Source organism: Lissotriton vulgaris, chromosome 4_1 (genome assembly GCF_964263255.1).
Source record: "Lissotriton vulgaris chromosome 4_1, aLisVul1.2, whole genome shotgun sequence".
NCBI lineage: Eukaryota > Metazoa > Chordata > Amphibia > Caudata > Salamandridae > Lissotriton > Lissotriton vulgaris.
In genome coordinates this window covers 1,388,439,505-1,388,459,439 of record NC_141691.1, presented here as the reverse complement: position 1 = coordinate 1,388,459,439, position 19,935 = coordinate 1,388,439,505, and the positions used below count along the sequence as shown (strand labels likewise).

The 19,935-nt window shown below is 44.4% G+C and overlaps 1 protein-coding gene and 1 pseudogene across 2 annotated transcripts in view; one reads left to right on the top strand and one right to left on the bottom strand.

The window, feature by feature from the left end:
• Positions 1–19,935, bottom strand: part of ABHD3 (abhydrolase domain containing 3, phospholipase) — a 379,776-nt gene that overhangs the window by 53,878 nt on the left and 305,963 nt on the right. Inside the window, exons 6-7 of one of the 2 annotated variants that reach the window (XM_086965630.1) lie at positions 11,029–11,202; positions 3,799–3,847 (exon numbers count right to left, since the gene is read on the bottom strand). In XM_086965630.1, the coding sequence (XP_086821756.1) occupies positions 3,799–3,847; positions 11,029–11,202 (223 nt within the window). The remainder of the gene's footprint in view (positions 1–3,798; positions 3,848–11,028; positions 11,203–19,935) is intronic. The other variant, XM_086965631.1, reaches the window with a different exon arrangement.
• On the top strand, positions 9,278–10,247 carry LOC147724026 (acetyl-coenzyme A transporter 1 pseudogene; annotated as a pseudogene).

Here is a 19,935-nt window from a genome sequence, read left to right as displayed (position 1 = left end):
AACTCTGGTCACCCTGAGACCCCCATGGGTGAGTTCTCCACTCCCAGCAACCCCTGGGAGGACTTATCCATCAACATTGTAGGCCCTGCCCTAGACACCTGGGGTACACCCAAACACCTCATCATCGTCGTGGACCACTACTCAAAGTGGCCAGAAGTCAGCGAATAAGTCGATTCTGATGTCATCGCCTTCCTCACCAACATCTTCTTGAGGGAGGGCATCCCCAAGTCCATCACTAGCGACAACGGACCCCAGTTCACATCAGCCAAGTGGACAGCCTTAACCAACCACAATGGAATCCAGACGAAGCGCACTCCGGTCCACCACCCAGTGGGAAACGGCTAAGGCTAAGTGGAAAGCTTTAACCGGGTGATCATGGGCTTGATCCAGGCAGCCATCAGCACCGGTAAGAACTGGGAGTCCGAAGTCAGAAACACGGTATGGGCCTACCGCATCACACCCACCTTGACAGGCTCCAGCCCGTTTAAGATCCTCAGAGGCACAGAACCCTTCACCAGAGACAACACTGACTGGATAACCATGAAACTCCAAAGCAAATGGTCCCGGGCCATCGTCGGCAGCAACATAGAGAAGGAACATTGATCTACAGGCACATTATAACAAAAGGAACAATATACGTGAAGCCTCTCTGGCGGAGGGCGATTGGGTCCAAGTCAAAAAGGGCCAACCAGGACTAAAAGGAGACAGCAAGTTCAGTGAGCCCCTGCGGGTCGTAGAAGCATACACCCGTTCTGCCTTGTTGAGCTACGGCAAGGTTTGGTCACAAACCAGAAAGGCCAAGTGCAACAAGATCTTGCAGTGGGGCATGAACAACAGTGATCTAGATGAAAGCCCCAGCATCGCGGGAGCGGCAGCACCATTTACAGACCCGTGAGTCTGGCCGGTACCTCGCCCAGTGTGGATGGACAGTCACCCAGGCAGCCAACGCCATGTCCTCCCAGCCAAGACGCAGACCAAAGAGCATTCTGGGCGAGACACAGAACGTCCTCCAGAGAGACCGGGAGGAGGGCACAAGGTCAGACGGATCCCAAGGAGGAATAGAGCAAGGGATCTGAATGCAGACCCACAAGGGCCATGCGGTGAAGCTACCAAAACACTTCAGTGACTTTCAGTTGTGAATCTCTCTCTCTCTCGCTCTCCCTTTCTCCTTCTCCTACACCTGTGGGCAACAGTTACAGTTATGTCCGCTATTGTTAAGGGGGAAGATGTGTAGTGTCACAGTCTAGCCCCTAGCAGTCACCTGACCCGCCGCAAGGCATTGAGGGAGGACGTGTGGCGGGGCGGGCATTCTGACTGCGGCGTAGAAGCAAACAGACGGGCTCTCTCCTAAGCGAAATATGTATGTTGATATCGATAATTCAGTAATGGTTGAACCTGCCCTATACTCTCCGTCATTACTTCCAGAGGGGCTGGACTTCTGATCCCAGAGAATCATGTCATTTAGGAAGTGTTGCTTTTACTTAATTTCGATACATTGTGCATAAGAAACTTTTCAGAGTGAAAATAGCTGCTCAGGTGAAATTGCTGTGACCAAGAAGGCATTGACTTGCGGCAGCCAGGATCGGTATGTCGAATGCTCAATGTAAAATGAAAAATTAGGCTTCAGGTGTGTCTCCAGCTGGACAGACGTGTAGGTCAGTGCGCTCGATGTGTGTTCTGCTGCCCGGCAGGCAGCACCTGTGGTTGGCAGTCGGGTTACGTGTTAAGCCATTTGCCTGTTTCTTTGTGTGCCTGTTCACCAACCTTACATTTTATGGCCTCCCTCAACTCTGTTTGTTAAGTCTGGTGTAAATATTTGCTCATAATTATTTCAATATGGGCAAGTAACTAACTGTGAGTGATAACCAAATTATTTAATGAGAATAGGAAAGTGATTGTTCCAGAAAATGTATTAACAACTTATTCAGGAATTAACTATAACTGAACCTCCCAGGATAATGTGCTGCATGGCTAAACACTTATAAGGTCCCAAAAGGCGCGACCTATTGGTTATGCCAATGCTTTTTTGTTTGTGTTTTTGCCAGTCCTGACTTCTGGTAAAAGGTTGCCATTGTGTATGGCCAAGAAAGGATCAATACTGTTGAGAGAAAATGGGAGTTGAGCAGGTGTTGCGTAAAACAAAGCCATTTACTATTAAAAGACGCACAGTGACGGTCCAGACATGGAAATAATAAAATGGGTATTTTTTCATATTGCATACTACCTCAAAAAATAGAGACCTCCATTTTGAGGAGTGCTTCTTTCGTGGCTTATCCAAGAAATAGGAAAAAAAGGTAAATATTCAGATTATACTAATTCCGCATTTACACTCGGCAGCAGGGGTTCTGAGGTAGAGAAGACCTCCATGCTGAATATATTTTACGAGGCTTGCAGTTTGGAACTCAGCTATTCATAAAGGCTTCACAAACTCTGTGCATGGGAGGGCTCTTTTTAACCCTGGTTGTCTGGTATGGCCCTCTGAAGCATTGTCAGACATCATGCAGCCGCCAGACTCTCAAAGATCATAGAAGGTTATAGTAGCCCTGAAATTTGTCAACCTCTCTAAGCTCTGGAACTCTCTCCATAAGGTATTAAAATCTTTACTTCATCCCATCACCTCAGGCCGCCTCAAAACTCAACCTCCCAACTGGAGTCCATGTGTAGGTCCCACTGAAACCGAGCTGGAAAACAGCACACAAGCGAAGCCCCTTCTTGGTTTAAGGAAAGAGATTAATTACTTAATAATGACCCTTAGACTAAGGGATATGACGTGCTATTACAAAAAAATCCTTTCAGTTCAGTGAAACCGACATACTAACAGTAAGCGGTAGGACTGCAGTACACAAAAGGGGGGTTGACATCTTGGAATGTCCATAAATGACAATAAGTGAGGAACTGAGATCCCCTTTGCAGATTTAAAGGAAAACAGAAAGTAACGGTGCCTCTCTACGGACGTGCACATATGTAATTATAAACCAGAGCAAGATAACCGAATGAGCTGTCAGCCTAGACAAACTTTGTAGAGCGGTTTTATTTTTTATTTTTAAGAAGAGCTTTTCTTGGATGAGTATGCAGATCTGTGTTAGTTGTGTAGGGTTGTGTGCCTGAAATAAGTATTTTCAGTTGATGGTAGTCTCAACACTGAGGACATGTAATAAACAATGGGGTCTGGACAAAAGTTTTAATTATTTGCGCATCTTACAATAACCGTCAGTAAAATCTTCGGATACTGCCTTACCTTGGGTTAAAGTGCTATTTGTCAAGTACAAGAAGAGGTTTGAGAGAGGTGGCGTTTTAGGAAAGATGACCCCATTTTTCCTCCCCCTGGGCATAATTGGACCAAAGGATGGCCCTGGTACAAATACCAGAATGCAAAGATAAACAGTGTTTGTTAAGCCTCATGCACCAGACACACTACAAAATGGGATCAATTCATCTCTGTATTTTGAACAAACAAAAAAATGAATGTATTGATATTCCTATAATCTTGAATGAACTGATCAAGGAGCACTTAGTAGATGGCCTAGGGGATGCTGTCAGGGACAGGGGTGGAACAATAGGATCATCACCAGCGGTGACAGTAAGCAGTCCTATAGAAGGGATTCTCACCATGACCTTCTAAGAGTTTCTTAAAAACGGCAGGTGTCATATCTTAATGAAGGTTGAGTGGGGCCAGGGCACTGTCTCTCTGGTGCGGCTATAAAAGGCCACATTAGTGTGGGGATGACTTTAAACTAAAGCGAAACTTGAGCAATGAAAGGAGGACCGTGAATATCTAAACAAGGTTTGTGGACATACCTTCATGATGTGATCAACATCAAACAGCTTCTCCAAAATCCGTCTGTGTCTAAAATATATAAAACAGTTTGACGTTAGATAAGCAAGTCACGCCAAAAAGAAAAGGGGGAGGGTAATAATGTAGAAGTTAGGAACAAATATATCAAACAGCAGCAATGATTAACTGAATGCTAACCGTGGTATCTGCATTCAACTTTGTAAGATATACATTTTTTTCCAGAGGGAATTCCTGTCACAAACAGAAAAAAACACACGTCCTCCACTTTCCATTTTTACTACTCCATCTCCCCCCAACAAGAACCCCCTAGCATGTATCGCTAGAAAACAAATTCTGAAGTTCAGTGGAGGAGAGTTTCCCCTCTGAAGTTGGTGGCAAGCTGCATGCTCTATGTCCACATCTTCTTTCTCAGCCACTTGCAGTGAGGAGCAAACATCCTCTGCCCCCAATCCTGGCCCAATGCCATTAAAATCTGCTCTACGTGTACAGCTCAACAAAACAGAATAGTCCTGGTCTTCAGAAGACAGTTTTTCAATTTTGAAAACCGCTGCAGCTAAATTTCAAGTTTTCCATTCAGTAGGCAGATATTTTTACCTGAAAGCACTGTTCTTTTCCCCAAAAGCAGCAATTGCTATGAAACTGGGAGCCGTTTTGCTAGGAAATAGGTCGGATACCATTTTCTAAACCTGGTAGGCTAAACTTAACATGGTCCCTACTATCCAGACGTAACCAATAATAGTAATTATTGGCAACCATCTGCATGGAAACCAATACAGACAATACTATCTGAGGAAAAAAGTTAAATCTTGAAAGACTTAAATAGAAGAAAGTGGTTGTCTCAATGGCAGAGTCATTGGGAAAAGCAATGGGTGTTAAAGTCTAAATGTTTCATAACATTTCCCTTGGTTAACAATGAAGAAAATGTGCCTGACATTAGAAATGATTTTAACTTTATCGCTTCTCTAGAAGAGAAATCAAAAAACATAGAAAATGTAATTATTTTTTAGAATGGGATAAATAAATCATGCAGTTTTAACCATAGGAAAAGATGCTTTTTGAAAGTGTAAAAAATAAACATGCAGCTTAAATAAGTAGTAGGCTTTCATATCTAATGCGCTTCTACGACTTGGCCTGAAAAATATTGCGTCGGCTTATGCTTGACATTAAAATAAAATGCCTTCCAGAGACTGCTGACCTAATCCTCTGACAGTAAAATCATTCATCACTTTAAAAAGTGCTGCTCTAAGAGAAATGTATTTCTTTTGCTTCCTCATACCATATGATGTATTTCTTTTGCTTTCTCACGCCATATGATTCCCTTCATTTCATTAAACAATGTATTTTGTTGTATTTTATAATTAGGGCTCCCGGTTTTAAAATGTGTTTTTTAGGAGAAAGTTTGAGGTTTGCAAGGAATTCTGGGTACCAGAACCTGGTGAGAGCCACTCAAGTCACCCCATCCTAGATTCCTCTCGGTGCCTATGGGTGTATATGTTTGCTAGGTTTCCCTTGGTGCCGGCTGAGCTAGGGTTCAAAATCCACAGTTAGGCACTTCACAAAAAAGGGTCTGTTTCCACTGTAAAAATGTGGAGTGTCCACATTGCGTTTTAGGCCATTTCCTGTCGAGGGCACTAGGTCTACCCACACAAGTGAGTTACCATATTTATCGAGAGACTTGGGGGAACACAGAATTGTAGAGCAACTGTTATTACCTATTGATTTTTGATGCATTTCTGCCTTCCAAATGTAAGACAATGTGTAAAAAAGAAGCCCCTTTGAAAATCGTCCTATAATTCACATGCTAGTATGAGTACCCACAATTTCGGAGATGTGCAAAAAGCTACTGTTTCTAAACTCTATATTTTGTTCCCATTTCGGAAATACTTAGGTGTCTTTCATACCGATTTTCACTGTTTTTATTTTCCCAAATTAATTGCTATATACCCGGTACACAATAAGAAACCATTTCAAGATGCTGCTCAGTTATTGGCTCTGGGCTCCTCGGGTTCTTGGTTAACCTGCAAGTCCTATATATCCCCACAACCAGAAGGGTCCAGCAGATGTAACGGTATACTGCTTTAAAAAATCTGTCTTACAAGAAGTTACCAGTGAAAAAGTTGGCACAAATGGCTGTATTTTTCAACTCATTTTCAATTTTTCCTATTTTCTGAAATGTATAGCTTTCCAGGATCCATTACTGCTTTCATACCCATTTCTACCATTAACTGGAAGGAGGTTGAAAGCGCAAAAAATGGCAAAAATAGGCTGCCCTGTTAGACTTGGCCCTTTTTTTGCAGGGTCATCCTTGAACTTTTTGCCTTCCATTTAGCCTTTGTTATGACATGGTGTTAGTGGTTCTAGGACTTTAGGTACTTAGGCACTTAGGCACTGCTGTCCAGTGTAAAGTGGGTTGCCTTTGTGGTAAACATGGTATCTGTGTTTGGCAAGTTCACTTTCCCTCCAACCAATTTTTTCCCCATCACTGGAAGAAGTTTTATGGCTGCCATTGTCAGGAGTAAATTTCCAACCTTTCTCAGTATGGGAAAAGATTAGAGAAGAGTAGGTGAAAACCCTTAAAACATGCAAGTTAGTAGGTTGGCACAGGTTCAAAAGAGCATTTTAACCTGGATCTGTTGCTTACCACTACCTTCAGCTCCAGTATGTAGATCTGCTGAAACGTGGCAACACAAGAGAATTGCTAGCATTCAAACCTTACTATGGAAGGAGCCCTGGCATGATCAGAGGGGAAAGGCATATGCACGGTCTAGTTCCTGACTGCAGCTTGGAAGAAAAGCAGGAAGAGTAGAGATCTAGATGAGGCAGTGAGGTAAGTGGGGTTTTGACGTAGTGGGGGTAGTTTGTAGGAGTTTGGGCAGTTTTCAGGGCTTGGAAGGGGTTGGGAGTTTTAGGGCTCTTGCAGGGGATGGGGTGGGGGTAGTATGTTTAGTTTGGGGGTAGCTTTAGGGGCTCAGGTTGGGGTACTTTTCAGGGCTGGGGAGGTCTGGAGTTTTAGAGCTCAGGGCAGGGATCGGGGTTGTTTGGGTTGGGTCGTTTTGGGGTCGGGTTCGGCTAGTGTTCAGGACTGTGGGTCGGGAGTTTAGGGCTCAGGGCACGGAACAGGAAAGGGGCAGTTTACAGGCTACGGGGGCAGTTGAGCTGGGGCAGGGGGTAGGTGGGGGTAGATTTTAGGGTGTGGGGGCTAGTTTTAGGGTTCGGGGAGGGGGGTTGGGTCAGAGTAGTTTTTAGGGGGCTGAGTTTTAGGGCTCAGGGCAGGGGACAGGAAAAGGGCAGTTTTCAGGTCGAGAGGGCAGTTGGGCTGGGGCGGGGGGGAAGTGGGGGTAGGTTTTTGGGGCAGGGGCCTGGATTTAGTGCTCAGGAGGGGGGCTGTGGTCAGAGTAATTTTTAGGGGCTGGGGGGTTGAGTATTAAGGATCAGGATAGGGGTCAGGGAAGTTTATAGGGCAGGGGTGGGTAAAACAGACCGCAGGATGGCTGAATTTTAGGGCTTAAGGCTGAGGGGAAGGAATGTGATTGTTATCACACATGTCCCTTTACCAATCATGTCTTTACCATGAAATTGCGTGGTAAAGACGCAGCCATGGTTAAGACCGCCTGGTTCAGGCATGCGTTGCTCCATCACACAACTTAATGAGAGAGGCTATGTCTGAGCTCTTATATAATGAGATTGCTGCCATAATTTGTCGTAGCATTACATGGAACAAAAAGGACAAATGTATTTTGCTACAGAATAAGTAGATTTATGAAGCAACCTGCCCCATGGACAAGTCGATATTTTATTAAATTCCACACCCCTGCACCCCTCCCAAACAATGTGCTGAAGTAGGAATCGTAAATCTCACCCCATCCAACGTAAGCACTTTCCCCAATGTTTGCGAGACAGGTGTCAGAATAGCAAATCTTGCCCCCACCCTTCAACAGTTGCACTTTCCTTAATGTTTGTTAGGCTGCAGTTAGGTTAGAACAGTAAACCTGAATCTCACTGCATGCCCTGTCCTCAATATTTGTCAGACTGGAATTAGAATGATAAATCTGACCTCTCAATTTATGCTCTTTACAGATTATTTGTCAGACTGGAGAAATCATGCCACCCCTCCGCGCAAATATACCCCTTACCCCAATGTTTGCCATTCTGGAGTTAGTAAAGTAAATCTGATGACCCGAATTGTGCTTTTCTTCCATTATTTGTTGGACTGCAGTTAGAACATTATATCTGACCCGGCTAAATGTTGAATTTTCCCCAATGTTTGTAAGACAGGATTTAGAAAAGTATCAACTTTCCAAAATGTTTGCTAGGCTGCAGTTAGAGTTGTAAATTTGAACACCCCTCCCCTGCCAAAATACTGTGTGGATTTTTCTGGATATTTGCAGGATTACAGTTAGAATAGTTTATCTAAATTATATTTAATGGGTTTAGGTTACTACATGTCATAGCATTTCAGATTTTGAAAGATTATTTGTGAAAAGATAATTTAAAAGAATATTCTTTCGAAATTGGTTTGTTTCTTTTAATAATTATTTTCCTATTGTGTTTGATTAACAATATTTTGATATTTTTTTTAATTATCAATAATTATGCATATGTTTATTCTGTTTTATTACTTATTGAAAATGAATAGCGTTTTACAGGATAATTTTTATTAGTCTCAAACATTTAATAAAACTAAAACTGATAACATTATTTCAAAGTAATATATATTTTAAAGATTTTTTAGTTAATAAAATAACGTTTATATACATTGCCATACATTAAAGTATAATTAATTTAAAAATATTGTGACTTATATTCGACTTAAAGTCGATTTTTTGTTTTTTTATATTTCTATAACTATACTATATTTTTGTGGGTGATACTATCGGTATACAACTGTTACAACGAAGTTTTTACAACGCACTACCATTACAACGCAGGCATGACCACGCATACCATTACAACACATTGCGCTGGGGGGCGCTCTAGGATAAGGAATAAGTTTAATTTTCTATCCAACACCTTCCCTAGTATCCACGGGGACTGGAGTTGGAATAGAAAATTATACTTACCACTATCCAGCACCTCTAAGCGCTATGCGTTGTAACAGTATTCGTTGTAAATACCGCGTTGTAATGGTATGCGTGGTAAAAGTATGCGTTGTAACGTCATACATCCGATACTATCTCATATAACCAAATTTTGTGGCAAGAAATAAAAAGTGGCAACCCAAAACCGCACAAGTTGCAGTACTTTTGCAGTAGGCCGGTCACCAAAATGTTGCTTGGCTTGTGGTCTGTCAAAGCTGGAGACTGCACCACTATAGCCTGGAAAAGGAGAATGTCTCGAGCAAGAAAGAGCAGATTTTAATGTAAAAGCTCTGCTCTCTTTGGTCACTAGAAAAGCTTTTTTCCAGGGGTGAAAAGGCAGTAGGCGGTGAGGTGGGGGTAGTGATTACAGGAGAAGGGAGGGGGCAAGAAGAGTCTTGGGAGGATGTATGAGTCTCTCGGAGATTTCATGTTTTTTTGGGGAGCTGTATTTTTAATAACTACCACCCTGGTTGCTTTTTTGAAAAACGAAAACAGTAAAGGAAGGCCACCCAAAGAAGAAACTCAAAGCATTAAGGAAACATACACGCTGCTTTTATCCATCCACAAGATGCCTACCGTACTTACTTTCTGCCTCATGATCTTAACAGCAAAAGTTGGGTTCTCAGCAGCTGATGCTGTGACTGGACTGAAACTAGTTGAGTAAGGTGTCCCTAAAGAACATTTGGCTCTGATGGCTGTTCCAATGGTTCCTCTGCAGATAATTCTGCCACTCATAATTAGCAAGTACACAGCTGGTCCACAGCTATTGAACATCTTCTACAAAGCTATGCCATTTCGGTTATTGATGGGTTTGGAATTTTCTCTGCTGGTTTGGTGGACTGCTAAAGTAGGACATGAAGGAGTGTTCCCTATCTATTACTATCTATTACTATATTGTTGTGTTCCTGAGTTATGCCCTTCATCAGATTTCTGTGTACAGCATGTATGTTGCTATTATGGCTTTCAACGCAAAAGTTAGTGACCCACTTATTGGAGGAACATACATGACACTTTTAAATACAGTCTCAAATCTATGTGGCAATTGGCCTGCCACAGTAGCATTATGGCTTGTGGACCCGCTGACTGTGAAAGAATGTGTAGGTGCTAAAAATCAGGACTGTGGAACACCCAACGCTGTAGAGCTCTGTGGAAAACATGGAGGCTCTTGTGTAACAACTCTGGACGGTTATTATGTGGAGTCTGTTGTTTGTGTTATTCTTGGATTTGCTTGGTGGCTGCTGCTTGGGCCGAAATTTAAAAAGCTGCAGGACGAAGGACAGTCTGCATGGAGGTGCAAAAGGACAACCTAAATTAAAATAAATGGAGAAGACACTGCAGTACACTTTGTCATAAGCAGCCATACCCTTCCTACAGACCTGGAACCAAGTAACATGGAAAAGACCAGTAAATGCAAAAGAAATAGTGGACTAAATGTAGTTCTTCTCAGTTTAATCACAAACCTTTACCTCATCCAGCGAGATTTGGTGCGCAAAAATCACATTTGAAAAGTATATTTCAACATTTTTTATCTTAAGATTTTTAAGATGAAAACCTATTTTATATAAAAACGATTGTTTTGCTTTTTGCTTTATTGACTTATATTTTGTTCACAAAGTTTTTTGTGGGCATTGGCAGTATATCCAAAACATTGGTTATTTTTTAAACACTGTCAACTGAATAAAGAAAGAGATCCAAAACCATGTTTGGATAATCAAAGTTAGTGGAGATGTCTTTGTAAATCCTTGTTTATCTAATATCAAAGTGTCCGAAAGGTAAAGTTGGGGCACGTTCCTTTACAGCAAACTGAAATGTTGCTCGAGAGTTTTACCATTGGCTTCAAGGGCTATTGCTCTGCAAACGGCATACAAAAGATCTAATGTTGCCAGCTTCAGGACACTGAGAAAGCGAGATCCCTGCTCCTAGAGAACAGTGTCAGGTGGTGTGAATTTTGCATGCTAAGATAAAAAAAAAGGTTAACAGTGAAGTCTACTCAGATTCATATTGATGCCATTGAAACATAGAACAACAGTGTAGGTAAGCAGTGCCTATGCTAAGTCATCAAGAACTCTCAGAAAATAGACTAACAGAGGGTGCTTCAAGACAAACAATCTAAGGAGCACACTTGAAACTTTAAAGAGATGAAATATGCCTTACCTAATAACTGATGCCTTTAGACAAGTGGTCAAATAATAATTGAAGAGAAGCCAGTTGAGTGGTCTTTCAAGTGACTCTGCAGACTGGAAAACATCCCACGCAGCTGAAAAAACAGCTGCTGCCTTGATAGGGGTTTCTCGACCAGATTTACTAAGGTAGTGTAAAAGCAGCATCCTGGTAGAAATATAATAGTAAAATAACAGTAGGTGGTTACATAATATTGGCTAGGAATCCAAACGCTACCTGCAGATAAGATAAAATGTAGGCTGTTTCTACAACTTTGCTAGAAAACCTCTAGAAGCTGTGAGATGTAAATGGTTACAATAAGTGGTTCTGTAAAGGGGAGGAAGGGTGTCCCTTGTATAAATACTCTGAGGGCTCTGTGATATAGCCCATGGGAGGCACAGGGAGAGTTTTGTCTCTATACTCCACTGCACTGGGCTGGTTGCCTGATGAGGGTTAAGAGAAATGTACTAAGTGTGCCCAGTGCTTAATTTGTACAAAACATAAGGCCCTCTTCAGGAGGCCACTTCAACTTGCACCTCGCATTGACGGTGTCAGGGCTGCCAAGTACAGTAATAACAAAACTACTAACCATCACACCCTACATTTTGACAATTCTGACTATTCCAGGCCCCCAAAGCTATAAGAATGTATTCGGCAACAGATATTAGTCATTTTAATGCATGTTGAATTACTAAACAACTGTTGGTGTGCTCGTCTCTAAATCAGACAAGCAGTTACAAAATTAGGCAGTGGGTGTGCCCAAATACTGGCATGCGTCATCGTTCAGTATGGGCTTTTTTTTTTTTAATTTATTTATTGATTTTCATCATACAAATACAAACAGTGGTCACTTCCACATAAGGCACAACATGGGCATTACAATAATGACAGTTTCACATTGCTCATCTGCTATAGTTTAAGATTAGGTGACAGTATTTAAAACAATTGCATTACGATCAGTAGTCTATCAACAGATAGTACAAACTATCAATTGTTCATCTGAAGTAAGTCCGGATGCTCACATAGAAAATCAGTTAGGGGTCCCCATATATCAGATGGCTTGGACACGGTGGGGAGTTCTTCCGCATAGAGCACAAAATTATCTCTGCAGTATACCGCATCTAGCAACCTGCGTTCCACTGTGGGTGATCGCCTGCTGTCCCAGTGCATAGTCACTCTACGCTTAGCGAGTAATAACATTATAGCTACCAGTCTTTTCTTTACGGACCTCAGAGGTGTATCAAGGCCCAGCAGACACACACGTGGTGTACATGGCAATTCACATGACATCATCGAGCCCAGGATGCCGATCACCTTCACCCAGTACTCTTGCACCCTCTCACAGCCCCATGCCAAGTGTGGATAATCTGCTTGATCAGTTCCACATCGTCTACAATATGCATTGTCCCTCAGTCCGTGTTTAAATAAACGGGCCGGAGTGTGGTAAACCTGGTGCATGTATTTATAGTGAATAAGGCGAAGGTTACCATTGGGCGTGAGTAGTGTGATCAGTGTGCAACAGCTCGTCCAGTCATTGTCTGTGAGGGGGTGTTCCAACAACACATCCCATTTGGCTCGCGCCTTCGCAGTGTCAGCTCCTATTTCCGCCTGTACTGATCTGTATAGTCGTGAGATCATGTGTGAGTGAGTGGTGGCGGTTATTAGGCTTTGTAGCGGTTGCAGAGAAGGTGGTTCTGAAGGGAAATCCGGGTATAATGACCGAATAGCTGCCCGCAGCCTATGGTATAAAAACTGAAAGAGTAGTGACTGATTACTAATGTATGATAGGTCATCTTGTGTAATGAAAGTACCCTCAGAGTATAAATCGTTCAGTATGGGCTTAGCTGACATGGTGGGCTATGGTGTAAGCGTGTTTGCTGCTACTTCAAGCAACAAGGAACGCAGGAGAGGACCGCTGTGTGGGGTGCGCATGGCAGGGCAATTCTGGGCAGCTTTGGTCTTCCATGAGTTCTGCTGATGACAAAGTGCCTCAGAGTGGAACAGTGACGCTAGGCCCTACTGCAGCGCGCAGTGGCTGAGAGGAGGCCCGGCCTGCACAGTGTAGTGCTATCACTGACTGCCAGTAGAGAAATGGGAATGTAGAGGAGAGGGAATGAAGAGGAGTGGGAATGGCAGTGGTAGGCAGGATATTAATGGAAAAGAGAATGCACGCCTGCCATCTTCTGCTTAGGAAGGGTTGTCACAACCATATACTTTCCTTTGCAGCCATAGCTGAGGGACATACTTTTCAATGTGCATTATACACATGTACCAAGAGAATGCACGCCTGCCATCTTCTGCTTAGGAAGGGTTGTCACAACCATATACTTTCCTTTGCAGCCATAGCTGAGGGACATACTTTTCAATGTGCATTATACACATGTACCTATACATCTTAAAATACATGTTTTCGTGTTCATTTCACATTCATGTACACCCACTTGCCACTGCAAAGCAACAATACATGAGCCTAATTGTGAAAAATATAAATGCATACAAAATCTATAAATATCCAAGCAAAGCTGTCATGCAGTACCCCTGATGAAAGAAGGAGCCCCAACCTGTAACAACCATGGCAGACGATAGTTGCTGATTGAAACTCTGAAAGGCATTTCCGTTGTAGATAAAGGATGGAAAGTGCAGTAGAGTGTATGTTTATCTTAGTTTGTGTGTCCTGTTTCTTTTCCACTGGACTTCGGTTATTGCTGACTCGGGGATCTGTTGCTTTTTACCTTCTCCATACAAACTGCGGACATGCATGCACTCACCAGAGCTTTAGAACTCATATCAATCAATAACGCATATCTCGGTTTTGAAGAGGGAGACCTTGGCAAGGCCTTCACCTAATGTGTGTGTGACATCCTAGTTATTATTAACAGAGGGCGACGTAGAGTCCTGAGGCTTGGAGCCTCTTGCACAGAGACTCCCTCAGCGCTCTTCTCCAATAAGAGCCTTGTCCAAGGCTGTGTGAGATTAACTGCTGCTTACTTTACAGTTATATGTTTTCGGTTAAAGACTGATCCTTTTCCACAGAGAACACAAACTATCATTATACTAGTTTGTCTATTGTTCTCATGCTCTGTAGTCAGTCAACATTCTTAATTCAGCTTAATTAGCCATAAAACATTCATAAATAAATAACAAAAACATCCCAAAAAGATTAACGTGTAAAACTGAATAACATGTGACATTACATGGATAAGCAATTCATTCAATAACATAGAAGATAAATAAAAGTAGTTTCCTAATATTAATCACTCTCTGTATAAAATTTAAAATGGCTAACAATACCTGGGGACGAAAGGGTCTGTAAGAAACGCAAGGCTGGGCCACACGGTCTCAAATTTAGAGTATCTGAAGCAAATATATTCTCCTTGGAATCATGTCTGACAGCACCAACCCAGGGGGAAATAAAACAAATCTACATGGAGTATGCCGAGCCCTTAAGAATCTAAGCTGAGAGTCGTAATCCATCAGTGATTTCACATGCCACTATCTCCTCGTCATTTACTATTGAATGCCATCTGCCCTCAGGCATGACTCTTTATGATCTTCTTTAGGTTACGTTTGGTCCATCACTTTGCATCTTTTCATGCTTTGTACTTCTTGCTGCCTTCCATTTGTTTATTGGACTATGTATGTCTCTAATTTGATTTTAAAAAGGCATTACCCAGTTCCAGAACAGTCATTAGATCTGACTCTGCTCCAATCCTGTCCATCTCCTTCCAAATGTTCAGGTCCTTCCTTATTTGTGTGAAACCCCCTCCTCCTCAGTTCCCCATTCCCTGCAAAGGGAAAGCTCTCTCTATTAGTTAGTCTAGTACTAATCTTAGCAGGAGTTCGAATAAATAGTAACAACAAAAATGGTGTTTCATAACTCATTGGAGTTTGTGACTAACAGTACAGGTGCTACTATTACCCAATGAAGTGGCCTTCCATTTTCTGACCATGGGTGGATGGAAGGCCGAGTCGTCCTTGGCACGATTTGAACTCATGACATGGACATCATCACATGCTTCAGCAGCAACCTTTCAACTCACAGAATCATCCTGCTGACTGAGTTAAGCTGGGGTAGGGTTGAGGTAAGGCTCAGTCTCATGTAGATCTGAAGTAAGATGACAGGAGTTAGCTGGGAGGCAAAGTGAGGTGGATTGGGTTGACGTGGAAGGCAATGATGAGGCAAATGTAAGTGATATTGAGTAGATAGATTGATGGGTGGATGGGGTGAGAATGAAATGTGGTTAGGTTTTACTGAAGGGATTCTAGGATAAGCCGATGTAGGGAGGGTATGAGGTTGAGTTGGGGTTGAGGTTAGGTTTTGGGGTGGGTTGTGGTCAGTTTGATTGAGTTACAGGCTTAAATAAAGAGGGAGTGAAATAAGACTGAGCTTGGGTCGACGTGAGGTCAGATTGGTATGAGGTGATGGGTTGAGGAGGAAGGAGGGGTGATGTGAGGTGTTCACACAGCGGTGACTAAATTATGAGGCAGCTAGGTACAAGTAATCAAATTATTCACCTATCCAGAGCCTCGTGTACATTCCCACACACATATACCAAATTAGATGTATGACAATACCACGTATGACTTTACCATGCATATACCTTCACAACGCAAGGTAAGTATATTGTCATGTGGCCAGGCTGGAGAAGAAAGATTGCCATTTTTACATGCACACGTTTCTTAAGTTGCTTTCTTTTCTACACAATGGCTTTTCACACACAAAAGAGTTTCTTTGAATCCACATTGCTTACAAATTCCACTTCATAAGTACACTATCCCAACTTCTTGAGCATTTAGTACAAGTCCTTAACACACATTGTGCAAACTTTGTTGTTTGTTATTTTTCCATGCAGTGACAAGGCTATACAGGAGAATAAACAATGTCAGCTTGGCTGAAACCTCGACACGGAAGCATGGACACTTGCTATAAATATGCATGAATTTCTGTGTTCAAATCAGAGGAGCATTCTGCTGTCACTACAAGGTCTTTGCTGTTATCGAAGTCTCAGCCCATACGATTCCTGGTTACCCTCTGTGAGGAGGGATGTCCAACTTGTGACCAATGATTCAGAAAAGGGGGTGGTGATGAACAGAGTGTCTGAATTAAGCAGACCACTCTTACCCAGTCCAAAGATCAGGGCTTGATCCATCACCGTTTTTTAGCTCACTGCACCATCCCAGCTCAGAACTTGGCTATATGCAAATTAGTCTGACCCTGGCCCAGTGCATCATGGGAACAGGGCAGACCAAACTACCAAGCCAATTCTTATACTGGGAAGGAAACAAGCTACCGGGGACCGGTTTCTGGCATTTAAGCCGTCTTCGGCCCGGCTTGCTTGAATCCTGATGGTGCAATGAGCTAGGGACTCACATCTGAGTATACCCTTCCACGCTTATGGTGGACAAAAATGATTCAGAAAAGGGGGTGGTGATGAACAGAGTGTCTGAATTAAGCAGACCACTCTTACCCAGTCCAAAGATCAGGGCTTGATCCATCACAGTTTTTTACCTCACTGCACCATCCCAGCTCAGAACTTGGCTATATGCAAATTAGTCTGACCCTGGCCCGGTGCATCATGGGAACAGGGCAGACCAAACTACCAAGCCAATTCTTATACTGGGAAGGAAACAAGCTACCGGGTACCGGTTTCTGGCATTTCAGCCGTCTTCGGCCCGGCTTGCTTGAATCCTGATGGTGCAATGAGCTAGGGACTCACATCTGAGTATACCCTTCCACGCTTATGGTGGACAAAAATTATTCAGAAAAGGGGGTGGTGATGAACAGAGTGTCTGAATTAAGCAGACCACTCTTACCCAGTCCAAAGATCAGGGCGTTTTTTGCTCAGGGTGGTGGCAGCACCTTGCTAGAGCGCTTGGGATCGGTGTGGCAGACTGCGAGGGAATCTCTTCTGTCACTCGCTTCACGCTGGACGTTTCTCCTGACCTTTTTAAATATTTTTAAGAACACCTCCAATTGATTGCCAAATTGTGCTGTTGTGTTTTTAAACCCCTACCTGTTGTACCGCTGTGTGCGTGTGCTTTCTACCGGTCCCCCTGGGCCCCGGTCCACCGCGGCTTGCCTGTGCCGATTGAAGTGGAGGGCCAGGTCGGGCGCCATTTTGGTAGTCCCGGTTCCCGGCTGGACTCGAGTTAGCGGTCCAGCTCGGGGAGGGGCTTGGGCTTTAAATAGCGATGTGTCCTCGAGCGCGCAGCGGTCGCGCGCAGCGGGCACGCCGTCTGCGCGCCGAAGGAGCGCCAAAGGAGGGCCCGTCTGTGCCCGTCCGTGCCTCGGACGGGCCCAGGGCCTGTCACCCTGCCCGGCCTCCTTTGATACCAACTAGCTCAGCGACGCTGCAATACTCGCGCGCTGATCTTCTGAGACTTGCCCCTCATAGCAAGGGCTTGCCGTGTACGCGCGCAAACCTAGCTAATGCTCCGGGCAGATGTACTACGTGTGCATTTCAGCCCCAACCCTTTCCCCCCCCTCGTTCAGTCAGCAACGCCACTACTACTAACATCAGGGCGGGACTGATCAATGCAAGATCGGCGGTTAAGCATGCGGCCGATATCTTTGAACTACTCTCGGACGGCCAACTGGAGCTGTTGTTCCTCACGGAGACTTGGTTGACTTGTACCTCCGCTCCTAGTGTTGAACTTGCGATCCCCAGGGGGTTCAAGATAGCTAGAGCGGATCGCCCCCTGGGTAGAGGGGGCGGACTAGCAGTGGTTTTCAAGGAGGGTTGGAGTTTTGAAACTGAGCCTCTGACTGAGAATCTAGGGGGTGAGGCTCTCCATTTCTCCATCAAAACCTCTCCCCATTTTACCTTAGGTGGATCTCTGATTTACAGGCCCCCGGGCCCGGCCACCCAATTCCTCAATTCCTTAGAGGAATATTTAGTCCCACAGGCCTTAGGGTTTCCTAAGTTCCTTTTGGTCGGGGACCTAAATGTTCACATGGATGCCCCTGATTCCTCCGAAGCTCGTAGGCTTGGGGAAATTCTTGAGCTTGCCCAGTTAGTACAATGGGTCTCGGGTCCTACGCACGCGGGTGGCCATCTACTCGACCTGGTGTGTACGAATTTCCCCATCCAGCCAGTGTGTGTGGAAAAAACATCCTGGTCTGACCATGACTTGGTCAGGTTCAGCTGGGAGCTGGCAGAGCCCAGCCTCCCGCCCCCTACATGTCATCGTCAAAAAATTAATCTACCCGCGTTTAGACTTGCCCTGTCTAACACTCGTCCACATCTTAAGGGATGTTTGGACGATGCGGTGGGGGAGTTTAATGAATGGATAAGGCAAGCGGCGACTGCCTCTACTAAACAAACTGTGCTGGCCAGAGCCAGACGCGCGCCCTCCCAACCCTGGTTTTCCCCTGAATTAAGAGAGATGAAACAGGGCTGTAAGAAATTAGAACGCTCATGGAGGAGAGAGTACAGTCCCGAGGCTAAATCCGCCCTACGACTTGCTCAAAAAAACTACTATGGAGCCATTAGGGACGCAAAAGGTCACTATTATGCTGGGCGCATTAACAAGGCCAACAACAACAGCAAAGAGATCTTTGCGATTGTCAAAAGCTTTGTGTCTCCTGTTGCGGAAGCTATGCCCCTCCCGTCCTCTGCACAGTGGTGTGAGGAGTTGTCCACTTTTTTTATAACCAAAATAGCGAAAATTCAACAGGGCCTTTTAGAGGCACTACCTGCCGACCGCTCTGCAGCTGGCCCCTGTTCACCCTCTCCCTCATTCCCTGGGCACCAACTTACCACCTTCGCTCAGGTTACGGAGGGTGATGTTCTCCATCTTCTCCAGTCCCTTAAATCAGGCTCTCCTGTCGACTCTTGCCCTGCCCGAGTGCTCTCGGAGGTGGCGGATACAGTCTGCAGTGAGATTACGCAGTTGGTGAACCTTTCCCTGGCCGTAGGCGTGGTTCCCCAGGTTTGGAAACACGCCAAACTCCTTCCACTCCTGAAGAAACCAGGACTGGATGTGTCGGCCCCCGGAAATTACCGACCCATCTCCCTCCTGCCCGCTCTCACGAAAATCTGTGAGAAGGCAGTTCTTCAACAAGTGGAGAGCTTTGTCGAAACATCTAACGCCCTCCACCCGGCCCAATCGGGCTTCAGGGCTGCTTATAGCACCGAGACGGCCCTGGTGGAGATGACCGAGGCTATTCGGGAGTGTCTAGACGGAGGTGGCAGAGCGGTCCTAATTTTATTGGACCTCTCTGCCGCTTTCGATACTGTCCCTTATGATCTCCTTCTCGGTCGGCTGTCTGACATTGGTATTGGGGGAGTGGTGCTGGAATGGCTGTCCTCTTTTCTATCTGATAGGACCCAGCAGGTCTGGATGCCTCCGCATGCTTCGAAGCAAAAGCCTTTGCTTACAGGGGTCCCGCAGGGGTCCACACTTAGCCCCTTACTGTTCAATGTGTACATTACACCGTTGGTATACCTAGCTGAACAGTTCGGGGCTAAAATTTTAGGGTATGCTGATGATACCCAATTGTTGTTTACTTGGCCAGACGACAATCTGGACACGTCTACAGTTCACCTGTGTCTGTCCTCAGTATTTCGCTAGCTAACACAGGCCCAGCTGAAGTGCAATGAGGATAAGTCTGAAGTGCTCTTTTATGGCTCCTTCCCCCCCTCATTTAAGAGCACACTTTGGCCCTCCAACATTCCTTGCCCAACAGAGATGGGGAGACCTGCAAAAAATTTAGGCATTTGGTTTACGGAGGATCTCAGATTTGAGCACCACATCAAAAAACTTACAGGCACCTGCTTTGCTACTCTGAAAATGCTCCGTAAATTTTTCCCCTTGCTCCCCAGGGAGGCCAGAGAGTCGGTTGCCAGAGCACTCATACTGGCTCGCCTCGATTACGCGAATGCACTGTTCAGTGGCATT